At 36.0% G+C, this 19,506-nt stretch overlaps 1 protein-coding gene across 1 annotated transcript; it reads right to left on the reverse strand.

Annotated features, from left to right (window-relative positions):
- Nucleotides 1-492: 492 nt before the first annotated feature.
- On the reverse strand, nt 493-18,878 carry LOC105146334 (protein Wnt-11b-1). The gene is made up of 6 exons (XM_087408722.1): nt 18,691-18,878; nt 18,110-18,395; nt 9,531-9,772; nt 7,553-7,905; nt 6,908-7,179; nt 493-667 (listed from the first exon to the last, which is right to left on the reverse strand). The coding sequence occupies exons 2-6, from the start codon at nt 18,196-18,198 to the stop codon at nt 493-495; spliced, it is 1,131 nt and encodes a 376-aa protein (XP_087264848.1). The 5' UTR covers nt 18,199-18,395; nt 18,691-18,878.
- Between the last annotated feature and the right edge of the window lie 628 nt (nt 18,879-19,506).

Here is a 19,506-nt window from a genome sequence, read left to right on the forward strand (position 1 = left end):
CATTTCCAAGCAACGTGTATTTGCAGAATGTAAATGTAGGTTACATCGAAATATCGAGCATTCTATGTACACTGCTCTGATCTACGTTCTCGAGGTTGCGACGACGATAACACATCGACGTCGATAACGCCGATTTACATTTAACTCCGCGAATCTGTCAGCAGGAATGAACGCGTTTATTCGCAATCATCTGCCGCAATGCACGCACACACATCGAATAAATAGCAAGTAGCACGGTATAAATAACTCTTTTTACTACGTACCGCCACGCGAAAGAGAGAGAGAGAGTTGTACACGTTCAAGCGGTAAATAATTTATCGCCTAAATAATTATCATCCCGTATTGGGACTTTCATGCGAACGCATCTCGCCAAATTAATTAATTAATTTTATGCTTAATTTGCAACGCGCTCACGCACGCGAATTTATTTCTTCTTCATCAAGTGGATTACACATCTCCGTCGCCAATTGTCCCGGACAATTCATGTCATTCTTAATTGCACTCGTACGTCTTGACGATCCGGCTGCATGTTTTGCACTTGACGTAGCAGCAGCTGATGTACTTGCAGTCACATCTTTCGTAGATTTGCTCAGTCCTGGTCACGTGGCCACGGCTGCAGCAAAGATACTCGCAGCCCTCATAGCCGGAACTGCTGCCGTTGCATTGTCTGCAAAAGAATTTTTTTCCACCTCGTAATCATGGCTACAGAATATATATTAAATATATTAATGATGTACTTCTTTTGACTTTCAAAATTCACTGCCATTGCTAAAAATCAAGACTGCGTTTTTAGCAGTAAAAGCAGCTTTGCATTGGTTCTTGTATAAGTCCTTTATATAATATAAGTTCTTTGCTGGATCTAAATGTATAACTAATCATATTAAAGAATCTTACAATGTAGGCTTATGAACATTTCTTATTTGATGTATCTTTATCGATCTAATATATATAATATATATCTACTTATAATTGTAAATCTATAAATTTACAAATATATTTGTATAGACTTACATATTAGTAAATTTACATACATGAACATTGATAAGCATAGCACCATAAATCTGCTTCGACCAAAAATGGAAATGCTTTTTTTATTTGATTTATTTGATTCTTGTCGATCTAATGATGTTCACTTATAATTATAAGCTACTATTTTCAGCGCAATGAATCAACCGAATAATATATAAAATATAAATAGTCAAGTATTAATAAAGATCAGCGCGGTGTATCGCAAAAAGGAAAAAGGTTTGAAAAGATTTATATCATCTAAGATGAAATATTATTCAAATTAATTTTCACGTATACAATATATATACTTTCCTAACAGCAATATAACGAACTATTTTATTATTGATACTATCGTTTTATCTGATCGCGATTATACCGGATATTACAAACGGATTAGGTTTCATGTTTGCCATAATTAGACAGCGATATCTTTCTCATTTCTTTTAGGGAGAAAACGTGTAATTAGTGTACTCGTAAGAGTGTTATTCATCTTCACGGTCCGTAACGGTCGACTGTATTATCTCAATGGTCTCGTCGAAACTTCTCCTCCGGTTACTTCGTTAAAGCTCCTCGGACTCCATTATTAATCGATTTGCATGACGCCCGCCTCTGATGTCGTAAAGATATTAAAAGATGCTCGCTTTTGCGGGCGATCGAGACTACCGTGTAGATTACGCGGTGTCAAGAAAAAGAAAAGGATCTTTCTCGAGAAGCGTTACGTCGTGACACGGAACACTGGTCGAACACAGCGTGATAAACATTCGCCACGCCCACTTTGTATAATTATACGCGGGCTTATAATTACTGGGTTGTAAGCTGTAAACCGGCGAGACGAGTCGGTGGCGGTTTAAAGAACCTGACGCCATATATCAGCGTTCGACGAATGAAATATCGGCGTGTCCGAAACAAACGTCGGATTAGAGCCCACGATAATCGTCTCTCACGAAATTATCGGATCCTGTTCGCGCGTCGTCAGGGAGAGAGCAAGAAAAGCACGTTGCGCGTCGCTGATAAATCCCGTCGCGGAATTGATAGCTACGCGTGAAATCGCATTCGTGGCGAAAGAAACTAATATCCGGACTAGATAGGCCGAGATATATTAATTGATCGAATAAATAGAGAGTTGGTTTGTTCGTTAATGAACCAATGAGATCGTCAATTAATCGTGAAACTAGGAAAAATCGTCCATATTCATAGGACGAAGGATACTCGGAAGGGTTCTCGATTTTTATAATATCTTAAAACCATTTTGTTAGGTAACTGAGTCTATGATCAAATTTTAAATGAGATGAAATCACAATCTGAAATGAGATCAATATTTTCACAGAAAGAACAGTTTTGCTGAAGTATTAAAAAAGTTTTTTTCAATTAGAAATATTTATATTTATTTAAAAACATTTTAACCATCTTTTAGAAAATTCTAGATCTCCTTATCTAAAATTTAATAGAAAAGCGATAAATTTTTCGCATCAACACTACGTATTTTATTATTTCTTGCAAATTACAATCGGATTTAACGGCTAAATGTAACATTAAATCTACAACAAAATAATATTCATTGTCGGCACGCAAGGATATTGTTTTATTTATACATCTTACATCCAATACGTAATCTGTGCGAGCATCCTGTTTCGCGCCGTTTCTTGCAACGCGAAACGCGAACAATGAGGCGCGATTTATAGACCGAGATAAAAGACTCATCGGAACTGCCACGTGCGTCCATCACTTCCTGCATCTTATGATCCTGATTATCATCTCCGGAATGCCGTGGGTGATTTTAACTCACGCAGAGCGAAGCGTGGATAATTGGAGGATGATGGAGAGCCGTCTCCTTTCTACCGCCGGAAAATCCGTGACGAATGCAATCACAGTGTTACAAATGCCGCCTTTCTTTCCGAAGTGGATACGGTTCGCGCCTTTCTTTGGTGCGCTCACGATAAATTACTTAATATATTGTATATCCTGTAATAGTGTGACCTAAACGAGCAGGATTCAATATACAATGATTTCATTTCGAAATAATTTATGTTCTAGGAATATATAACAAGTATTACACGGAAAGAACAGTTTTTTTTACTAAAGTATCTAAAAATTTAGCTAAATACAGACTTGAAAATAATTGTGTTGGAGCATCAAAATAATTATGTAGAACGTTCAAGGTGGTTATTAGAATGTCAAAATTTTTTGCACACGTTGTTCATTATGTTTGAGCATCTTACATAATTATTTTTGATAGCCCAATAAAATTATTTTCAGATCATAAACTAAAGTTTTAGATATGTACTATACTTCACTTTTTAAAAAATTTAAAGTAAATTTTATTCTAAAGAGTGAAAGCTTATTAAAAATTGAAAATTGAGCCACTCTTTTTCAAAACTGACTCAATTTCTAATCTTTACAGTGAGATTCCATTTCAAAGAATTTACAGAATGACAATTCGATATTCAATTTGAATTCGCGAAGAAATATCCATTCCATATTCATAAAAAAATCTCGCGACACAATAACTCTTCGGGAGATTGTAAAGCATTTTTGCCGAAAAGAGCTCTTTGAACGGTAGCGCTAATTCGCATGTAGCAAAAATTAACGTTAACACTCTCAGACGGTAGTGGCGGCGGAAAAAGAATAGCAATAAAACCGTGAATGGATCCTGTCGTAACGGTATTCGCACGGCGAACAGTCTGTCGAACAAGGCATCGTAAAACACGCGTGTTCATTCGGTTTCGAGAACAGGTTCGAGACGACCGAGCGTCGTCTGGATGGCGAGACGCATCCTATCTCCGAGAGTCCTATCTTCTCCTCTCTCATTCTCGCCTCACACACGTAATTACTGGCACGCTCGCATAAATAAACCTGGCTATCTGCTACGACGTGATTAACCGAGATCGAAAGAATCGGAAAGAAATTCGTCGCGTGTGGCTAGGCATTACGTTCCCTAGAAACGAAAAGAAGGGAACAGGATAAGGAAATTTTATTAGCACCCGATACAGCCTGACGCCTCCGGCTGATACCGTGGCCGGTATTCGTAGTCGATTCTTATATTTAAGACCATCTTAAGTATAGGCTTAAAATATCATAAACCAATCACAGAACCATACTAGCATCTTAAGACATTATTTAAGATGGTCTTGAAATAAGAATGAGCAAAAATGTATTACATTGTAATACATATTTGTATGAATAACACTAATTTATCATTCACTTACAGTAAATAAATATTTACTAAATAAAAATGATAGTTAATAAATATGATAGTTAAATTAATGGTTTTTGTATCAAATAAATATATTTGATTACCTTTAATGAAACTTACGTTTAATATAATATTGTACATCTAGTACTATATTTGAACAAATATTTATTAAAATTTAGTACATTTTTTCTCATTGTATATATGAATACTGATTCATGAGAAAAATATCCACGTTTTACGGGAACGTAGCTTCTTTTCTTTTCGTTGTTTTTCTTTTGAGCGGCAGTCAAATTAATCAGAATTGGAAAAGATTAATGAATTAAGAATTTATATTGATGTGTAATTATTATTGTATAAAAATGTTTTTTAATCAAAGCAATTTTTTGTAGACAAATTTTAAATGATTTATATTTTACATTCGTAAAAAACACACAAGAAGTGTTAACATATAAAAAAGAACAGATTTGCATTGCTAAAGTAAAATTGGCCGTAACTATTCGAGTTAGTTTTTCATAGATTGTTAGCGATTATGAAGGATTGTTATAACGACTTTTTCAAAAAGTGCTGTAAAATAATATACAGGAAAGATCTTCACCGATACTGCCTTGAAAATAACGATCGACGGAATATTTCGATTACGACTGAGATGAGTAAAAGCGGGCTTAAAGGGAAGTCGCAATCAACGATGACCTCTCATAAAAGCTGAGCTTATGACGGTGCTAATGGTTTTCGCACTTTTACATGCCTGCCTATAACCAGATCAGGACAGTGCGATAAAGTCGCACGAGCTCACTATTAACAGACGCATTTATACGAAACAAAATTACGCGCTAATTCTGTAAGAAAAATCATAAAAGGGGATACATCGATTCTTGAAATTTGCTTTTAACGATTCAGCTAAGCAAATCAATTCACGGAAAGAACAATTTTGCTGTAAAATCTAAAATTTTACTGAATACAAATTTGAAAATAATTTTGCTGAACCATCCAAATAATTTTGTTTAAAATTCAAACTGGTTGCTAGAATAGGTTGCTAGAATATTTTGCATATTACTCATTATTTTTAAGTTTCCAGTAATTTTTTATAGTTTATCAAAATTATTTTCAGATCTGTGCATTCAGCAAAATTTCTTATTTATAGCACAGATCATTCTAATAATATTGCAGTAACATTGCAAATGTTGCATCAATGTTACTACAAGCTTTTGTGCTGTATGAGTTTAGATCTTTCAGCAAAATCAGTGAAAGAACAATTTTCGAGAACTGTAACTAGATTTATTTGTTTCTACTGCTTCCAATAGATAAATCGCGAGAAGATAAATAATTTACGCATTACAAGAAAAGTTAACGACCTATCACGAGGATGTATGGACTACTGCGTTCGGAAGAAGAAGAAGGTTCTTTAGCCCGCGGCTACCGAAAAAAAGTAGTCGGCTGATCCTTACATCCTGTCTCTCCCTTTACGTCCCTTCATATGAAGCCACCATCTTGCTTTTCTGCCTGTCAAGTTGTCCTCATTTTTTTCTTATTAAAGAATGAGAGAAACCAAGAGGGCATCTTCGCACCATTAAGTGTTAGCTAAACTTCTACTCTCTCCTTTTTATTTATTTGTTAGTTTAAAAGACTATTTGAATCAAAATATTTGAAGGAAAAACGATTCCTGCTTTTTACAAGAAAGAACATTGCACATTTGTTGCCCATACATCCAGTTTTTTTAACGATGTAGTTAACGCGATAATCGACATCGTTCGCAGTGAAACTCATCACGTTCTTCGCTCGTTGTTCCTTCGTTAATGAACGGCAGTCGCATGAAGAAAGATCTTTTCACGTAATAGATGTTGATAATCCTTCTTCGTGCACTACTAGGCACGTTAAAATGCAATTCGAGCCTCTTTACGCGATACTTATTCGCTCGACCATATCAAAACTAAAATTTATATTATGTACTTATACATCGCACGAGCTCGTAAACTAAGAGTTTTTAACGAGTAAACGTTAAACCGACTTACGAGCATCAACGAGTTTCATCCTGAAAACATATTCGTTTTAAAAAGAGTAATGTTCCCATTATTTTTTGTATTTTCTATGAAAAGAACGATTTTACTGTATTTAAAAATTTAACTAGATACAGATCTAAAAATAACTTTGTTAAAATAATTATGTTGATTGTCAAAATAATTATGTAGGACGCTCAAGATGATTGCTAGAATGTCAAAACTTTTGCATTTCATGTTCGAATTTTCTACAATATTATTTTAATCTAACAAAATTATATTCTGTATTTACCTAATAATAAATTTTTAGATACTTCAGCAAAGTCATTTTTTTTCGTTACTTTAATAAAGCCGAATATATTTAAAAAGAATTTATATTTCCTGAATTTAAGATTTACGATTATACCTTATAATCATCTTTGAAATTGCGTATTTCATACATTTTTTTAAATTTAAACCTTCATAGAGATATCTAAAGGCCGATATTCGTAGACTATTCTTAATTTAAAACCGTCTGAAATAATATTTTAAGATGCCACGGTCTGCTCTGTGATTGGCTTACATTTTAAAACTGTCTTAAGACGATCTTAAATATAAGAACCGATTATGAATACCAGCCTAAGACTTCTGAACTCTTTATCAAATAGTAAACTCTTTATTAAATAGTAAAATATTAATTTTACGCATTGCATGAAAGATGAACGCATCTGACCTGCCTATCGTGCCGAGGCTGCCTCTCTTCTTATCGGGTAAGCAGTAATCGGGACTCTTGGTGGTATAGAGCAGATTATCGTGGTGATACAGAGGCGGCAATCTGCCGCCAGATCTCAGCCTGACCTCCGCCGCAGTGGCGTATCTGCGTAGCAAACGGCTTCCGGCGGCGGATGGTCCCGATGCACCTAGACCACGCCAGCAGGTACGCACACTGCAGGAACCCGACACCCCGTGACACTTGCACTCCAAAGTCAAGGACTGCTCGACCGCCTATCGGACGAAACGTTAATCGCGATTATATCGCATTCTTTCCGAAAATCAAGAATAGAATCCTTGGCTGATTTCATTCGTCTACTTACAATTAGACAAAATCTCAATTTGAAATATGCCTCTCAGCTTACTGATAGAGCTTTATAATGAAAAATGATTTTATCAAGATAGATACTCAATAGAATCCTTTATTGGTTTTATTTTTTTATGTAGTCAAAATCTTGATTCAAAGTATTTTTCTTATCACATTTTTTTGATATATCAAAACTCTATAGAATTTCAGAAATAATGAAAAACAATTAAATAATTTAGACCACCTGTACGTCTAATGCTCTTCTTACTTATCAACATTGGCGATATCGCAAACACTCACTCTCCGACCCGCTCTATTGTTGTGCATATTGACCGCGTGCATAAACTTCGCGGTCCCTCCGGTACCAGGCGGCGTTGCACCCTGAAGAAACCGCTTGGCCATCCTTGAAGCGGATCTCACATCGTCCCCGCAGCCGCCCCATTTGAAGGAGTTCCTTACGGACAGCGTGTCGAAAGAGACGGACATGGTGGTGAAGGATGAGGGCGAGATAAGCGCGGATGGCGAGGGTGGCTCTCTTCGTGGTGGAGTCGCGCAAGAACAAGCCGCCAAGCTCCCCAAAGCGCATCCTCGCGCGAGCCTCCAAACCGCAGCGGCGGCCGACATCGCGTAGACGAAGGCTTGTTCTCGCGTTCCTACGATAAATGTGCTCATTGGAATATGAAAACAAACGTACTCTCTAAAATTTTTGGAGTGGAATCTAATTCTAAAGAATGACGAAGAAATGAACCAGTGTTGAAAAAGATTCAATTTTTAAGAGTGAGATTTTAAAATTAGATTCCACCCTAAAGATTTTAAAGAGCGCGTATGAAAAATATTTTAAAATTTAAGTTAAATGTAGATCTCTAAAAATAATTATTTTGGTTCATATCAAAATAATTATATACAAAACTTAAGCGTGATGCATTCTTTTGTAAAAAAATGTTGACAACAAATTATTTTTAGATTGTAATCTAGCTTTATTTTGTATCTGGCTAAATTTTAGATGTTTTTAGCAAAACCATTCTTTCGTATAATAATTAGTATTAGCATAATATATCTTCAATCTTTATTTCAATTTAATTTAACAATTATGCACGGATTATGTTTAATATATTATAACGATGTCAAATCAGATTTTGTCGTAACGTTCTTGAATTAAAAACCATGCAATTCTTTCTTCTTTCGTCAATCAAGATGATTGAGGAAAAGCTGATTATTGTATTCTCGAGAGCAGAAAATACAACGGCGAACGGTTACGTTCGTGATCGTATAATGTATCTCTCATTGGCGCTTCTCAGTTTTCTCATTAACGGAGAATATCTCGATCTCTCGAGCGCACTTTTATTTACAATATAATCATCGTGAAACGCGAGCGATTAATCCAACGGAGGCCCGATCGCGAAGAGGAAGGATGAAGACCGTAGGGAGCTACGGTTTGTTAATGATCGCTAATTGAGACGCGCCCGCCAGGTCTTCCTATTTACGTCAGAATTCCTCAAAGGATATTCGATACGTTTTCCATCAGAAACCTTCATCTACTTCGCGTCCCTCCGTTGTGCAAAAATCAGCGATTATAAATCTATTATGAACGAAGTCGATAGGCAACGTATTTTCTTATTTAAATACTTAATTTTTAATCAGTGCTAATTCTAAAATTGCAAATCTTCAGACGAGAGAAATCTAATATCTTGTTTTTTTCCTTGTTAACTTTCTTCGTACTGTAATCTTTAATACCTTTCGAAACAAGGAATCAATTTTTGCAATTATCATACTTGGATCTCTCTCGAGGAATTTATACGAACATTTTATATCATTTTCAGTTTTTGTCAAGAACATTGATTGCTATAACGATCACCGGTGCTATAAAATTTATTTTTAATACTCGTAAAAAATAATATAAAATTTTTTTAGAAAAATTTATTATAGTAAGTATTAAATTGGTTAGTGTTTAATTACTTATTTTGAGTATTAACTACATTAAAAAAGTATTTTTAATACAAGTAATTAAATAGTTAAAATAAGTAATTAATTTTCAGCCAATTTAGTATACCTACAATAAATAAATTACTTAAATTTCTCTAAGGATTTTAACTGATTTAAATAAGATAAACAATACAGAGTAAAAAATGCACTATACAATACACTACACTCGTGAGGATATAATATTATTTAATCAAATTATAAATATTTTATCATATAAGTTTATGGTAATGAAATTTAATTAGCATACATGGTACAAAAAGCGTATAAAAACTGGGCAAATAACATGTTAACAGACCTGTAAGTAATTCAGGTGTGTAGTCAGGCGCGCGCTCGATGCTGCTACAGTTCCATCTGCGATGTCTGAAGGCCTGTTGGCATACCGTTGACGTATCTTTAGCGGCTTGTACCAAGGCAGGCATCACATCCGGTGCAGCTCTGCATGCCCTCGCCTGTTTCCTCTCCAACAGCCCCGCGCTCTTCGCACTGGTGCACGCCTCTCTGGTCCATGAATGCGTGTCGCTTGTGCGACCGAGACCGCTAAACACAATGTTCTCTGTCTAAATATGCAATTTTATCACCGAAAGAACTCTGTTTATTGATTGCCAAAAGCTTTAGGAAATTTAGGTATTACAGAAAAATTAAATCTAAACGCATCTGATGTATCATGCCCATCTTGGACCAGAGATTAAAATTGGATTGGAATTTAATCAATAAGAAGAAAGAAAAACTTATATCTAGTTTAACTAGATTTATCAAATTTAAATCCAATCTCAATTTTAATCTTTATGGACTTTATTAGAAAATTTGAGATAAAAATTTAGAGATAAAGCTTAAATTTATATAAAAAAATATATTCTACATGAAAAATTTGCTTCTCGTAATATGTCACACATAGTCGAAGATTGTAGTTTTTATGTTTGTGAAAATTCGACGGCAAACGGTCTCATAAATAAGAATTTTTAGAACGAATGAATCTCGTTTTCTTCACCTCCAAAACATGCGACCGTGGAATTTGGGGTGGAACATTCAGTATGTACAATTCTGTCGGGCGATCAAACCGAAGAGCCGACAGCCGTGAGCGATCTACCACTTTTGGTAGACAATCCCGGTGCGGAGCCGTAAATCAGGGGGTGAATTTCGAAAATTATAGGGCGCGAGACTGAAAAGGGCTCGCATTTAAGTGCCGCGGGTTGCTAGCTAAAACTCTCGGCTCGCAACGCGCGAGAGAGCGCACGTTGGGGATAATAATTACGGACACCTGAAAGTCGAAATGACCCGTGCACGTGGCCCCGCTGTGTCTAGACATAACAACCCTGAGAATGGCCGGATTGCCAACCCCGGTGTCACGGAGCCTACCCTCGGAATTACCCTATCAAAAGCCCGCGGTTCTCTAATTCGTTATTACCGTCACAGCAAACTCGTTCATTCCCTCCCGATGACATTTCGGGGTTCGCGTTACGACCCAACCCGGAGAATCTAATTTCCGCGTAAACGCTCGCGAGCGTACACTCGCGTTGCTTTACGACCTATTGTGAAATCACGATGCCTTGCCCCGCAGCAAATGGTTGGATCTTCCGGGTTCTTATTGATAGGTCTATCTTTAGACCATACGTATCTTTAGACCACCTACTTAAGAAAATAATATTGAATTCACAAGTTCCCATGAAATAAATAGATATTTTCGCGAGATGCTTTGACTGCGACTGCATCAAAGTAAAAATATATCTCGACAAAAAAAAAACAAAGAAAAGAATATATTCTACAAGGATGGCAGTAAAAGATTACGTCTCTTTATGAGGGTAACACAAGCACATTCTTCGCACGCACGGCTCGTTAAAGCCGCATGTATGAAGGGTGTAAAGCTTCGCAAGTTCTCGAGCTTTGCCCCGCGAATCGTTATTCGTAAAAAGAAGAAACGAGAAGGGAGAAGGGAAACGTTCTCCCGAGAGCGGTCTAAGAATTTCCACGATGCTTGTTCTTTACGAGCCATAAATATCCGATTCAAATTATCAGCTCATTAAAGCTTTACTTCGCGATAATTATTTCGGCGATCCGGTATCGACTAACGAAGAACTCACGCATAATTCGCTGACAAAATAATAAATGTTGCGTGCCGTGTTTTGTATCGCGAGAATCGATTATCGGCTTGATATCTTAATTGATCGCTCGAATGTAAAATAGGAATTAAATCTCGGACAAATTCGACCACCAACGTGGATGATCTTAACTTTATTTTTTTTCCGTCCAATATTAAGTGCGTGTAGTGAAAGGCAAATTATTCATTAGTCAGTGTCGAATTTATCTTTTCCAAGTTAATAAATGTGTGTGCACTTCAAGAGTAGATTTTGCTTTCACTATAAAAGTTAAGTAATAATTCTACCGAGATTCTAATAAATGACAGGTGAAGAGATAACATACACTTGTCGAAAATTAGAAAGCGTAACCGGGCGTTCACGTTAGGTCCCAATTATGATTTTTGTCACGTTAGATCCCAATTATGATTTTAGACTCGCTTTAAACGATATATGAGACGATATGACTAATCAATTTTTGCAAAAGTTTTTAATTAAATAATTCTAATTTGCAAAAAAAAATTATGTTAAAGTTGTTAAAATTTCAAAATATTGTAAGTTCAAGTAAAAGAACTAATTGCACAATGTACTTACATTGTACTATCCATTTTTCTCCATAACAGTACTTTCTACACAAATATTAGTATGTGAATAGAACACTTATAACCCATTCACAATAAAATGAACTTTTACAATTTTGACAATGTCTTGCCGACACATCATATTGTAAGAAATATCATAAGAAATTTTGAGAAGTACGTTAAGAAAATAAGTTAATGCTTTGTTCAATATTTAAGATAATTATCGACTCTTCAACTTTGATTATCGCACTCTTGAGTTATCTTTCTTGTGGGCAATATCGAGGCTTAACAAGGTACATGTTTATAGGTTGATAGTTTAACACCCGGAAAGACAGTCGAAGTACAAATTTAATGGGCAATCGGTGCGTGCAGTTATTTGCAAGTAGACAGACCAGATCTAGCAGAAATGCTAACGCATGACAGGCTACTTATGCGGCTAGATTTTAAGCTGTGTTATGCATTACTTAGCCCGCAGCTTCGCCAAGTAATTTACGAGCCACTCTCTCAAGACGAATGCATGACTATTTGCTATCACGCGTTAGATAATTAATTGTCAGCGACAGCGCGTAGAACGTCAGGCCAATCGCAATGCCTGAAGCGACATTGTGCAGTTTACTTTCAATTAATTTCTAAGATTGCACCAGGTATATACGTTAACTAACGTTGGGAATGTTAAAAGTCAACGAAGGATTTGATTGTCAAAGTATATTTTTTATTGCAAAATTAATTGGCTACTATAAAATTTCGCACTGCTAAATTAGTCGATTGGCTGATTAAATAAGATGATAACAACGTACGATAAACACTGAATAAGACATGAATAATTTACGTGAGATAAATATCTTGCAGTAATGAAGTGAAACTCGATACAAAGAACTATCGAGATTTCATAGGAATGTAAAATGCGACAGCAGTGGAAACGAGCAAAGTGATTTACGGCATGCCTCAGTACGTGATATAATTGTTTATTACAATGCAGCTAATAATTTACGAAATACAATGAAGATACGATATACAATAGAATATAAATACTGTAAGCATTGACACAACTCTTTATAAATAGATATAAACACAATTACTTACTAAAAATTTTTTCGCCAGAGTACTCGTGCTCTTTCACAAAAATTTGATCGTGTTACGTGGAAAAAAAAACACTTTTTTTTAGACCAGAGTATATTGTTCATATATATTGTGAAATAATTCCTCTGTAAAACACAAATCGTACTCTTGTAACATAAAGCAAGTAAGATACGAGACAATTTCCCATTCCAATCTTGCACAGTCTTCAGACAGTCGCTACCGTCCAGAAAAATAATGACATTTTTTACCAATTTACAATTTGATATCCACATCGTTAGCTGTCTCATTTTACGTGTTTCTACGACGATTGTGGCTCCCGCAACAGTGAGAAGTTCACGGACGTTCATGATGCGACATTCTTATGAAAATGCATGACGCGGTTTCTTCATCGAGAAAAAGGAAAGGTCGCGACGTTTTGAAACGGTCTATTGACCGGCTGCACTTTCGAAATTCGTTTTGACTGGTGGAATCGTAAAGCGTAGTTTTTACGAGACCGATAATAGGCGCGGGCGCCTACGAGTCTCTCCGTTTGCAGGAGGCTGAAAGAGAAGCTGTTCAGGCGCTCATCCGGGATGATGAGAAAAGAAGCGAAATCGACTCGGCCACCCTGAACCCACGAACATTCGAACACAACAGATCCGTATATATTTGCGCATATTAATTATTATTAACGATTTGGAACTGTATTCTTCAAGAAAGCATGAGGATGTTATAAAAAATATTAAAAAATACACGGAAAGGAAATGTAAAAAAATTCATACTGGCCTAGATTGTCATCGCTCTTAATCGGCGATGACATGGTACTTCTTAGGAGTAGAACATTTTCGTAAAATATCTAAAAATTTAATTAGATACAGAAATGAAAATAATTTTTAAATCATCAAAATAATTATGAACGGTCAAACTGATTGCTAGGATGTTAAAACTGTTTACATCACGTCTTATATAATTATATCTGTATCTAATTAAATTTTTAGATACTTTAGCAAATCTCTTTTTGTTCCAATGAATCAATCGTATTTCAATGCTTTTTATAATACTTTGCTTTTAATTAATTATACAGTATCGTACTTCATTGATTGAGGTTTGTTTCGTAATTAGCATCAATTTGTTTGTAATCTCTTTGACGTTGGTGTTTCAAATGACAAATTAACGAGACTCGCGGTTTAGATCTCGTCGCGTGGGACGCGCGAATTCCACCATCGCACCGATACAATCCACCTCGTTGCTCCAACTCGCTTCTTGCGTTAAGAATGCGTGATTTACGAGCGATGCATTGTAGAGATCGCTTCGTCAAGAATGATCTTATAAATAGCGACTCGCGTGTGATTCAGCGCGACCCTGCGGGCGCTTGTCGAGGGCTACGCGTAAATTATTATAAATCGATCTTTGTCCTCGATCCTGGCGAAGGAATCCTTGCTCGTGATCTCGCTGAAAGAGCCGCGGATCACTCTGCGAGAAAATATTTGTGACGTCGTCTCGAAGCCATGAGCAATGATCTTCGATCTTTTAGATGATGATTAATGAACTCTTAAGACGCCCGTGCAGAATAGATTGCTACTTTTTTTTAATCGCGAGATCAGAGAATTGTATCGGGAATACTGCATGCTCTACAAAATGTAAAAAAAAACTGCAATCCTTGTAAAAAATTTTATTCTTTGTTTTTATTTATACGGTTAAAGTATCTGAAAATTTAGCTAGATCTGAAAATAATTTTGTTAAAGTTATCCAAAAGTTTACAAAGTGAAAATAATTTTGTTGGACTATCAAAATAATTATGTAGGGCTCAAGCTGGTTACTAGAATATCAACATTTTTTGCAGCATTATCTATACTTGAGCGTTCTACATAATTATTTCGATTGTCTAATAAAATTATTTTTTGTCTCCAACTAAATTTCTAGATATTTTAGCAAAATCATTCTCTCCGTGTCTACTTTTATCTATATCTCTGAGACTTGTCCAAGTTTCCTTAGTTTTCAACCTGAAAAACTATCGGTGCCACTATTTTCAAGATACCCATCGTTTCTCTTCGTTTAAAGCTCTACCATTTTCAGAGAAAACATCAAGTCTTGGCGGCACTCCTTAATACAGAAAGATCATCGTCCAACACTCGCTGGACGCTCCCTAAGCTAACGAGATCGATGACCACTCAACTCACAAAGGAAAAGCGGTGAGAATTTGGATCACCCTTCGAAATTATCCGTCAACGTCGGCTGCAATAATTATAAACAAGAAGACCTCGCTTCAAGGGGCGCAGTTCTTAGAAAGCGTCGTTTATAAATCACGATTCCGTGGGCAACCCCTAATCTTCCATCCCCGTGCCACTCCTCGATCATCTTCCTTTCGTACTGCCCTTCTACCCCTTAGCACCGTATTCCCCCGTATTTTGGTTTTGCACGCAAAACCACCATCACTTCGCCATTCATCATCCAACGCCGCTCAACCTTCTCTCTGTTTCCGTTTTTCTCATTTCCCACCCCATTTCAAGGTGATCCTCACATCGCTCCCTCCTTCTCGCCGAAACCCCTACGAATCGCACGACAATTTAACGCATATCCAGAGACCATGGAATTCTTCGCAGGAAAGAGAGTTAACCAACAACCAACCGCACTGCCTCGAATGTTAACCAGTCTTCCGTCCGTGCGCAGCTTCAGATGAGAGGAACGATTCCTGAGATGATTGATAGAAATTGGAGTGATGAGAAACAACTTGCGGAACAATCCTAAGTGGAATGAAGAAATGAAGAAAAGACAAATAACGATGTCTGTAGCAAGACAATAATGAACTTTCTTACACGTTATTTGTCTGTATAATTATTATTCTACTGATCTTTATGTATACACAGAAAGAATGGTTTTGCTAGAATATTTAAAAAGTTGGCTAAGTATAGATAGGAGTATTAAAAAATAATTACGTATAAGAATTGTTTTAGATGTTCAAACTGATTGCTGAAAACTTTTTGCAGCATTGTTCATTATGTTTAAGTTTCCTAATTTGATGATCCAATTAAATTATTTTTAAGTCTATATCTAAAAAATTTTTACTAGTTCGATAAAGTTATTCTTTTTATGTGTGTATGTGTATGCAATTATTCCATGATCAAGAATAATTAAATCTAAAGATTAGCCTATCGAAGTTTGGTCTAAAGTGACATAGCAACAAATGAAAAAAGTTTTTTAGATACTTTTTCTTAGAAAAAAGCTCGCTGATAAATTTATTTTAAAACGTCATTTCTGCTTTAAGAAAGAAAAATCATAAAAAATACTTCTGCTGCTGATAATTAAAAAAGCTGGCTGGTCTAAAAAATAAAAAGCGCTGCGATAAATTGGCCGCAAGGCGAGGTATCTAAAACCGGCACTGTAGTAATCATCTGCTTTTCATTTGCGAAACGTATTGGCAAGGGATAACGAACGTGAAGCATCGTCGTCTATTTATGCAGCCCATAAAGCAGCACCGACGATATCTTTATTCCTCGAGAGTACGAAATTTATCGACCGAGAATCGCCCCCTAAATCTCGCCCCCGATCTCCTTACGATTCAAGGAAAATAATGATCGAGATCGAGAATCGAGAGGCTACGTCTCTACCTCGCACGCACTTTGTGCGTTTCCCTCGAACCACTAATCTATTTATTTCTTATTAACGGACCAACATTAATCTTCGAACTCATTCGAAGCCACCGCGAGCGAACGTGAGAGTGCAAATGGGACTCATCACGAGGGTTCGCAGGAGGACTTCTTGGATGTCTTTACTTTGACCAAACGATTAAAGATTGCCTGCAAATCAGCTATGTATTTTTGGCTCGCCATTATAATTACACAAATTCAACGTTTTCCTTCTCAGTTTAATTTCTTCTTACTTGGAAGGAACAATTTTGCTGAAATATCTAAAAATTAAGTAAATACAAATTTAAAAATGATTTTATAGAACCATAAAAATAAAATTATGTAGGAAACTTGAGTATGATGAGCAATACTGCAAAAGATTCTGACGTTCTAGCAACAATTTGAATGTCTTAACTATTTTGATAATTTAATTTAACATTATTTTCAGATCTAGGGTAACTCCGGTATATACGCCGCACCTATCGAAAACTTAATTTATTATGTATTATTTACTATGTTTATAGTAAACGAACTATATCAATAAAAACTGTGTACTCTCTATTACTATGAAAAAAATATTAGAAATCCGAAATATTTATTTTTCATATTAAAAAATAAACTTTTTGAAACCCTTGCATTTTTGCTGTATATCCCATAGGAGTGGAAGATATGGTTACTCATAGGGAGAGAGGGAGTACGTACGGCTCATGAAAAATTTACAAATAATTCATATAAATAAGACGTACAATGACATAATAACTTATAAAATGTGTCTATAAAGTTTTATTAAGGAATAAGAATGGTAAATATGTATGAAGTAATAAATAATAATTACAATCTTCCTACATATATTACAAGTATTATGACATGAGATATATATTTCATATATGTTCATTGAGGCGCCTCATATTTAGTTCAATCTGCGCACTTTGTATGCTTTGGACATAAATCCCGCTCGCTAAAAATGCCGTATATCCCAAACAGGTGGGATTCTATTTTTTCTGACTTCTGCGGCGTAAATCCCAGAATTGCGCGGCGTATTTGCCGGAGTTACCCTATATTTAGTTGAAGTTTTAGATACTCCAGCGAAATTGATATTTCCGTGCAAATAAAAGAAATTATAAACATTTTTATCTAATGTAAATCATTTTTTAAATCTAATATTAGAAAAAATAAAATTATTAGGTGCATCTTAAATATTTAAAATCTCAATCCTACTCTAACAGAGAGAGAAGATTAAAGCGCGATAAATGAAAATGACATGATAAAAAATCTGGGCTTAAAGTGAACATCTGACGGCGCCACTGCTCTTTTCGTAACAAAAAAGAAATTGATTAAAGATTATTCTTACATAATAAGACAAGTTTCCCTCGTTTCGATCGCGCTAATCCGATTGACATTTCAGAGTTCGTGAATGTCGAAACGCACAGCACGATGATAGATTCTATCGCGGAGATTTATTGTAAGAGAGCATAACGAGAGAAGCCTTAAAAGAACTGTCGAATAATATTCGCAAAAGTGAATTGGAATACTTACAGCCATTTTATACATCTGCCATCTTGGACCAGCAACAACACGAGCAGCAGTAGCCAGATTTTAGCACCGCTTCGCTTCTTTATCCACATCTTTCTTCGTTTCGCATTCTAAAAGTTTGACATTGTCTCTCTCCGTCCTGGGAATATCGTAAAGACGATTTTCTTTCCGTTCTTTCAAACGCCGCCGATCATCCCTCGATGTGGCGTGATTCGCTTCGCAAAGATTCGAGATTTCTTTATCGCGTCCATCGTTCTACGTAGCTTCGCAAATACTTCGTGATACTTTCCTGTTTCGTGTAAAAGAAGCGATGTTTTTGAGAACTATCTTTAATGCATTTTCAAAGAGAAAATTCTCTTTTTATTTGTGTCCTTTATATATATATCCACTCCGAAATCTTTGATCCTACATCGACGTCGTTACATATTTAACATTCGCATTTGATTACTGACTCGATCAATTTTTCAAAAATAATTGGATGACGAATTTGGGTCAGTTTTGGATCACTTAATTAAGATGAACAATGTCTCAAGAAACAGTGAAAAGTCTTCTTAGATACGAAACTTCTTTGCACGATGACTCACAAATGAGCGAATGAGAAGAAGAAAGACTGCTCGTTGAACACGCGTTTAGAGACACACAAGAGATACCACTCTTGTTAAAATTGACGGAAAACAGTACGTCTCAGGATCCTTCAGGATCTGCTGCGATTTCGGCAAACTTTCACCGTGCACCGTACGTCCGGCTCGGCGGGGAGTCTGCGTGCTTACAGGTGTCCGTCGGAGCAGTCCCGCAGGATTTGCCGGTCGGTGGTGGTGGTGGAGGTCCTCCTACTACTTCACTTCCTCCTACTTCGCCTCCTACTTGAGCCTCCTCTTTCCTCGATGTACGAGGAGCCCAATGATCGACACCGGGGATGCCGCCAAATAAGAAGAAGGCGATCGCTGCCATTAACCCTCTCACTTCTATAAGAGAATATATTTTTTTTCATTCACACACTGAATAAAAATTTACTAAATCTTAAAACATATTTCTTTGGATAGTATATTAAGTACATATTTACTTACAATAAAATTTTACTACGGTAAAATTCAGTCAATCCTTTATTGATTGATGAATCCCATCTTCGAAGGAATATGGGATAAATTTCAAAGAAAATAAAATATTCCATTAGAAAAATCTTATGCAATTCTCTCAATGTAAATCGAGAAGATTTTTATTATCTGCCAACGCGAATTATATTTATATCTCAGTCACTAATTAATTCTGTCAACGGACTATGCTTTCCTAGCTTTCGGTTCTACCGAAAATTATACATTTCGAGTAATATATAACGAATAATATCTTAAAAAAGAAAGATGAACGGAGGCTGGAGACCACCTCCGCGGAATTGACTTTAA

This window comes from Acromyrmex echinatior, chromosome 8 (assembly GCF_024713525.1).
Source record: "Acromyrmex echinatior isolate Ae372 chromosome 8, ASM2471352v2, whole genome shotgun sequence".
Taxonomy (NCBI): domain Eukaryota; kingdom Metazoa; phylum Arthropoda; class Insecta; order Hymenoptera; family Formicidae; genus Acromyrmex; species Acromyrmex echinatior.

Bases quoted from the DNA above. Each gene is read 5' to 3' on its own strand.
- LOC105146334 (XM_087408722.1), bottom strand. From the start codon at position 18,198: ATGTGGATAAAGAAGCGAAGCGGTGCTAAAATCTGGCTACTGCTGCTC. The intron at 9,773-18,109 runs GTAAGTATTCCA...CATTGTGTTTAG, and splicing joins GGCAGATGTATAAAATGGCT to CGGTCTCGGTCGCACAAGCG. The intron at 7,906-9,530 runs GTCTGTTAACAT...CATTTATCGTAG, and splicing joins CACACCTGAATTACTTACAG to GAACGCGAGAACAAGCCTTC.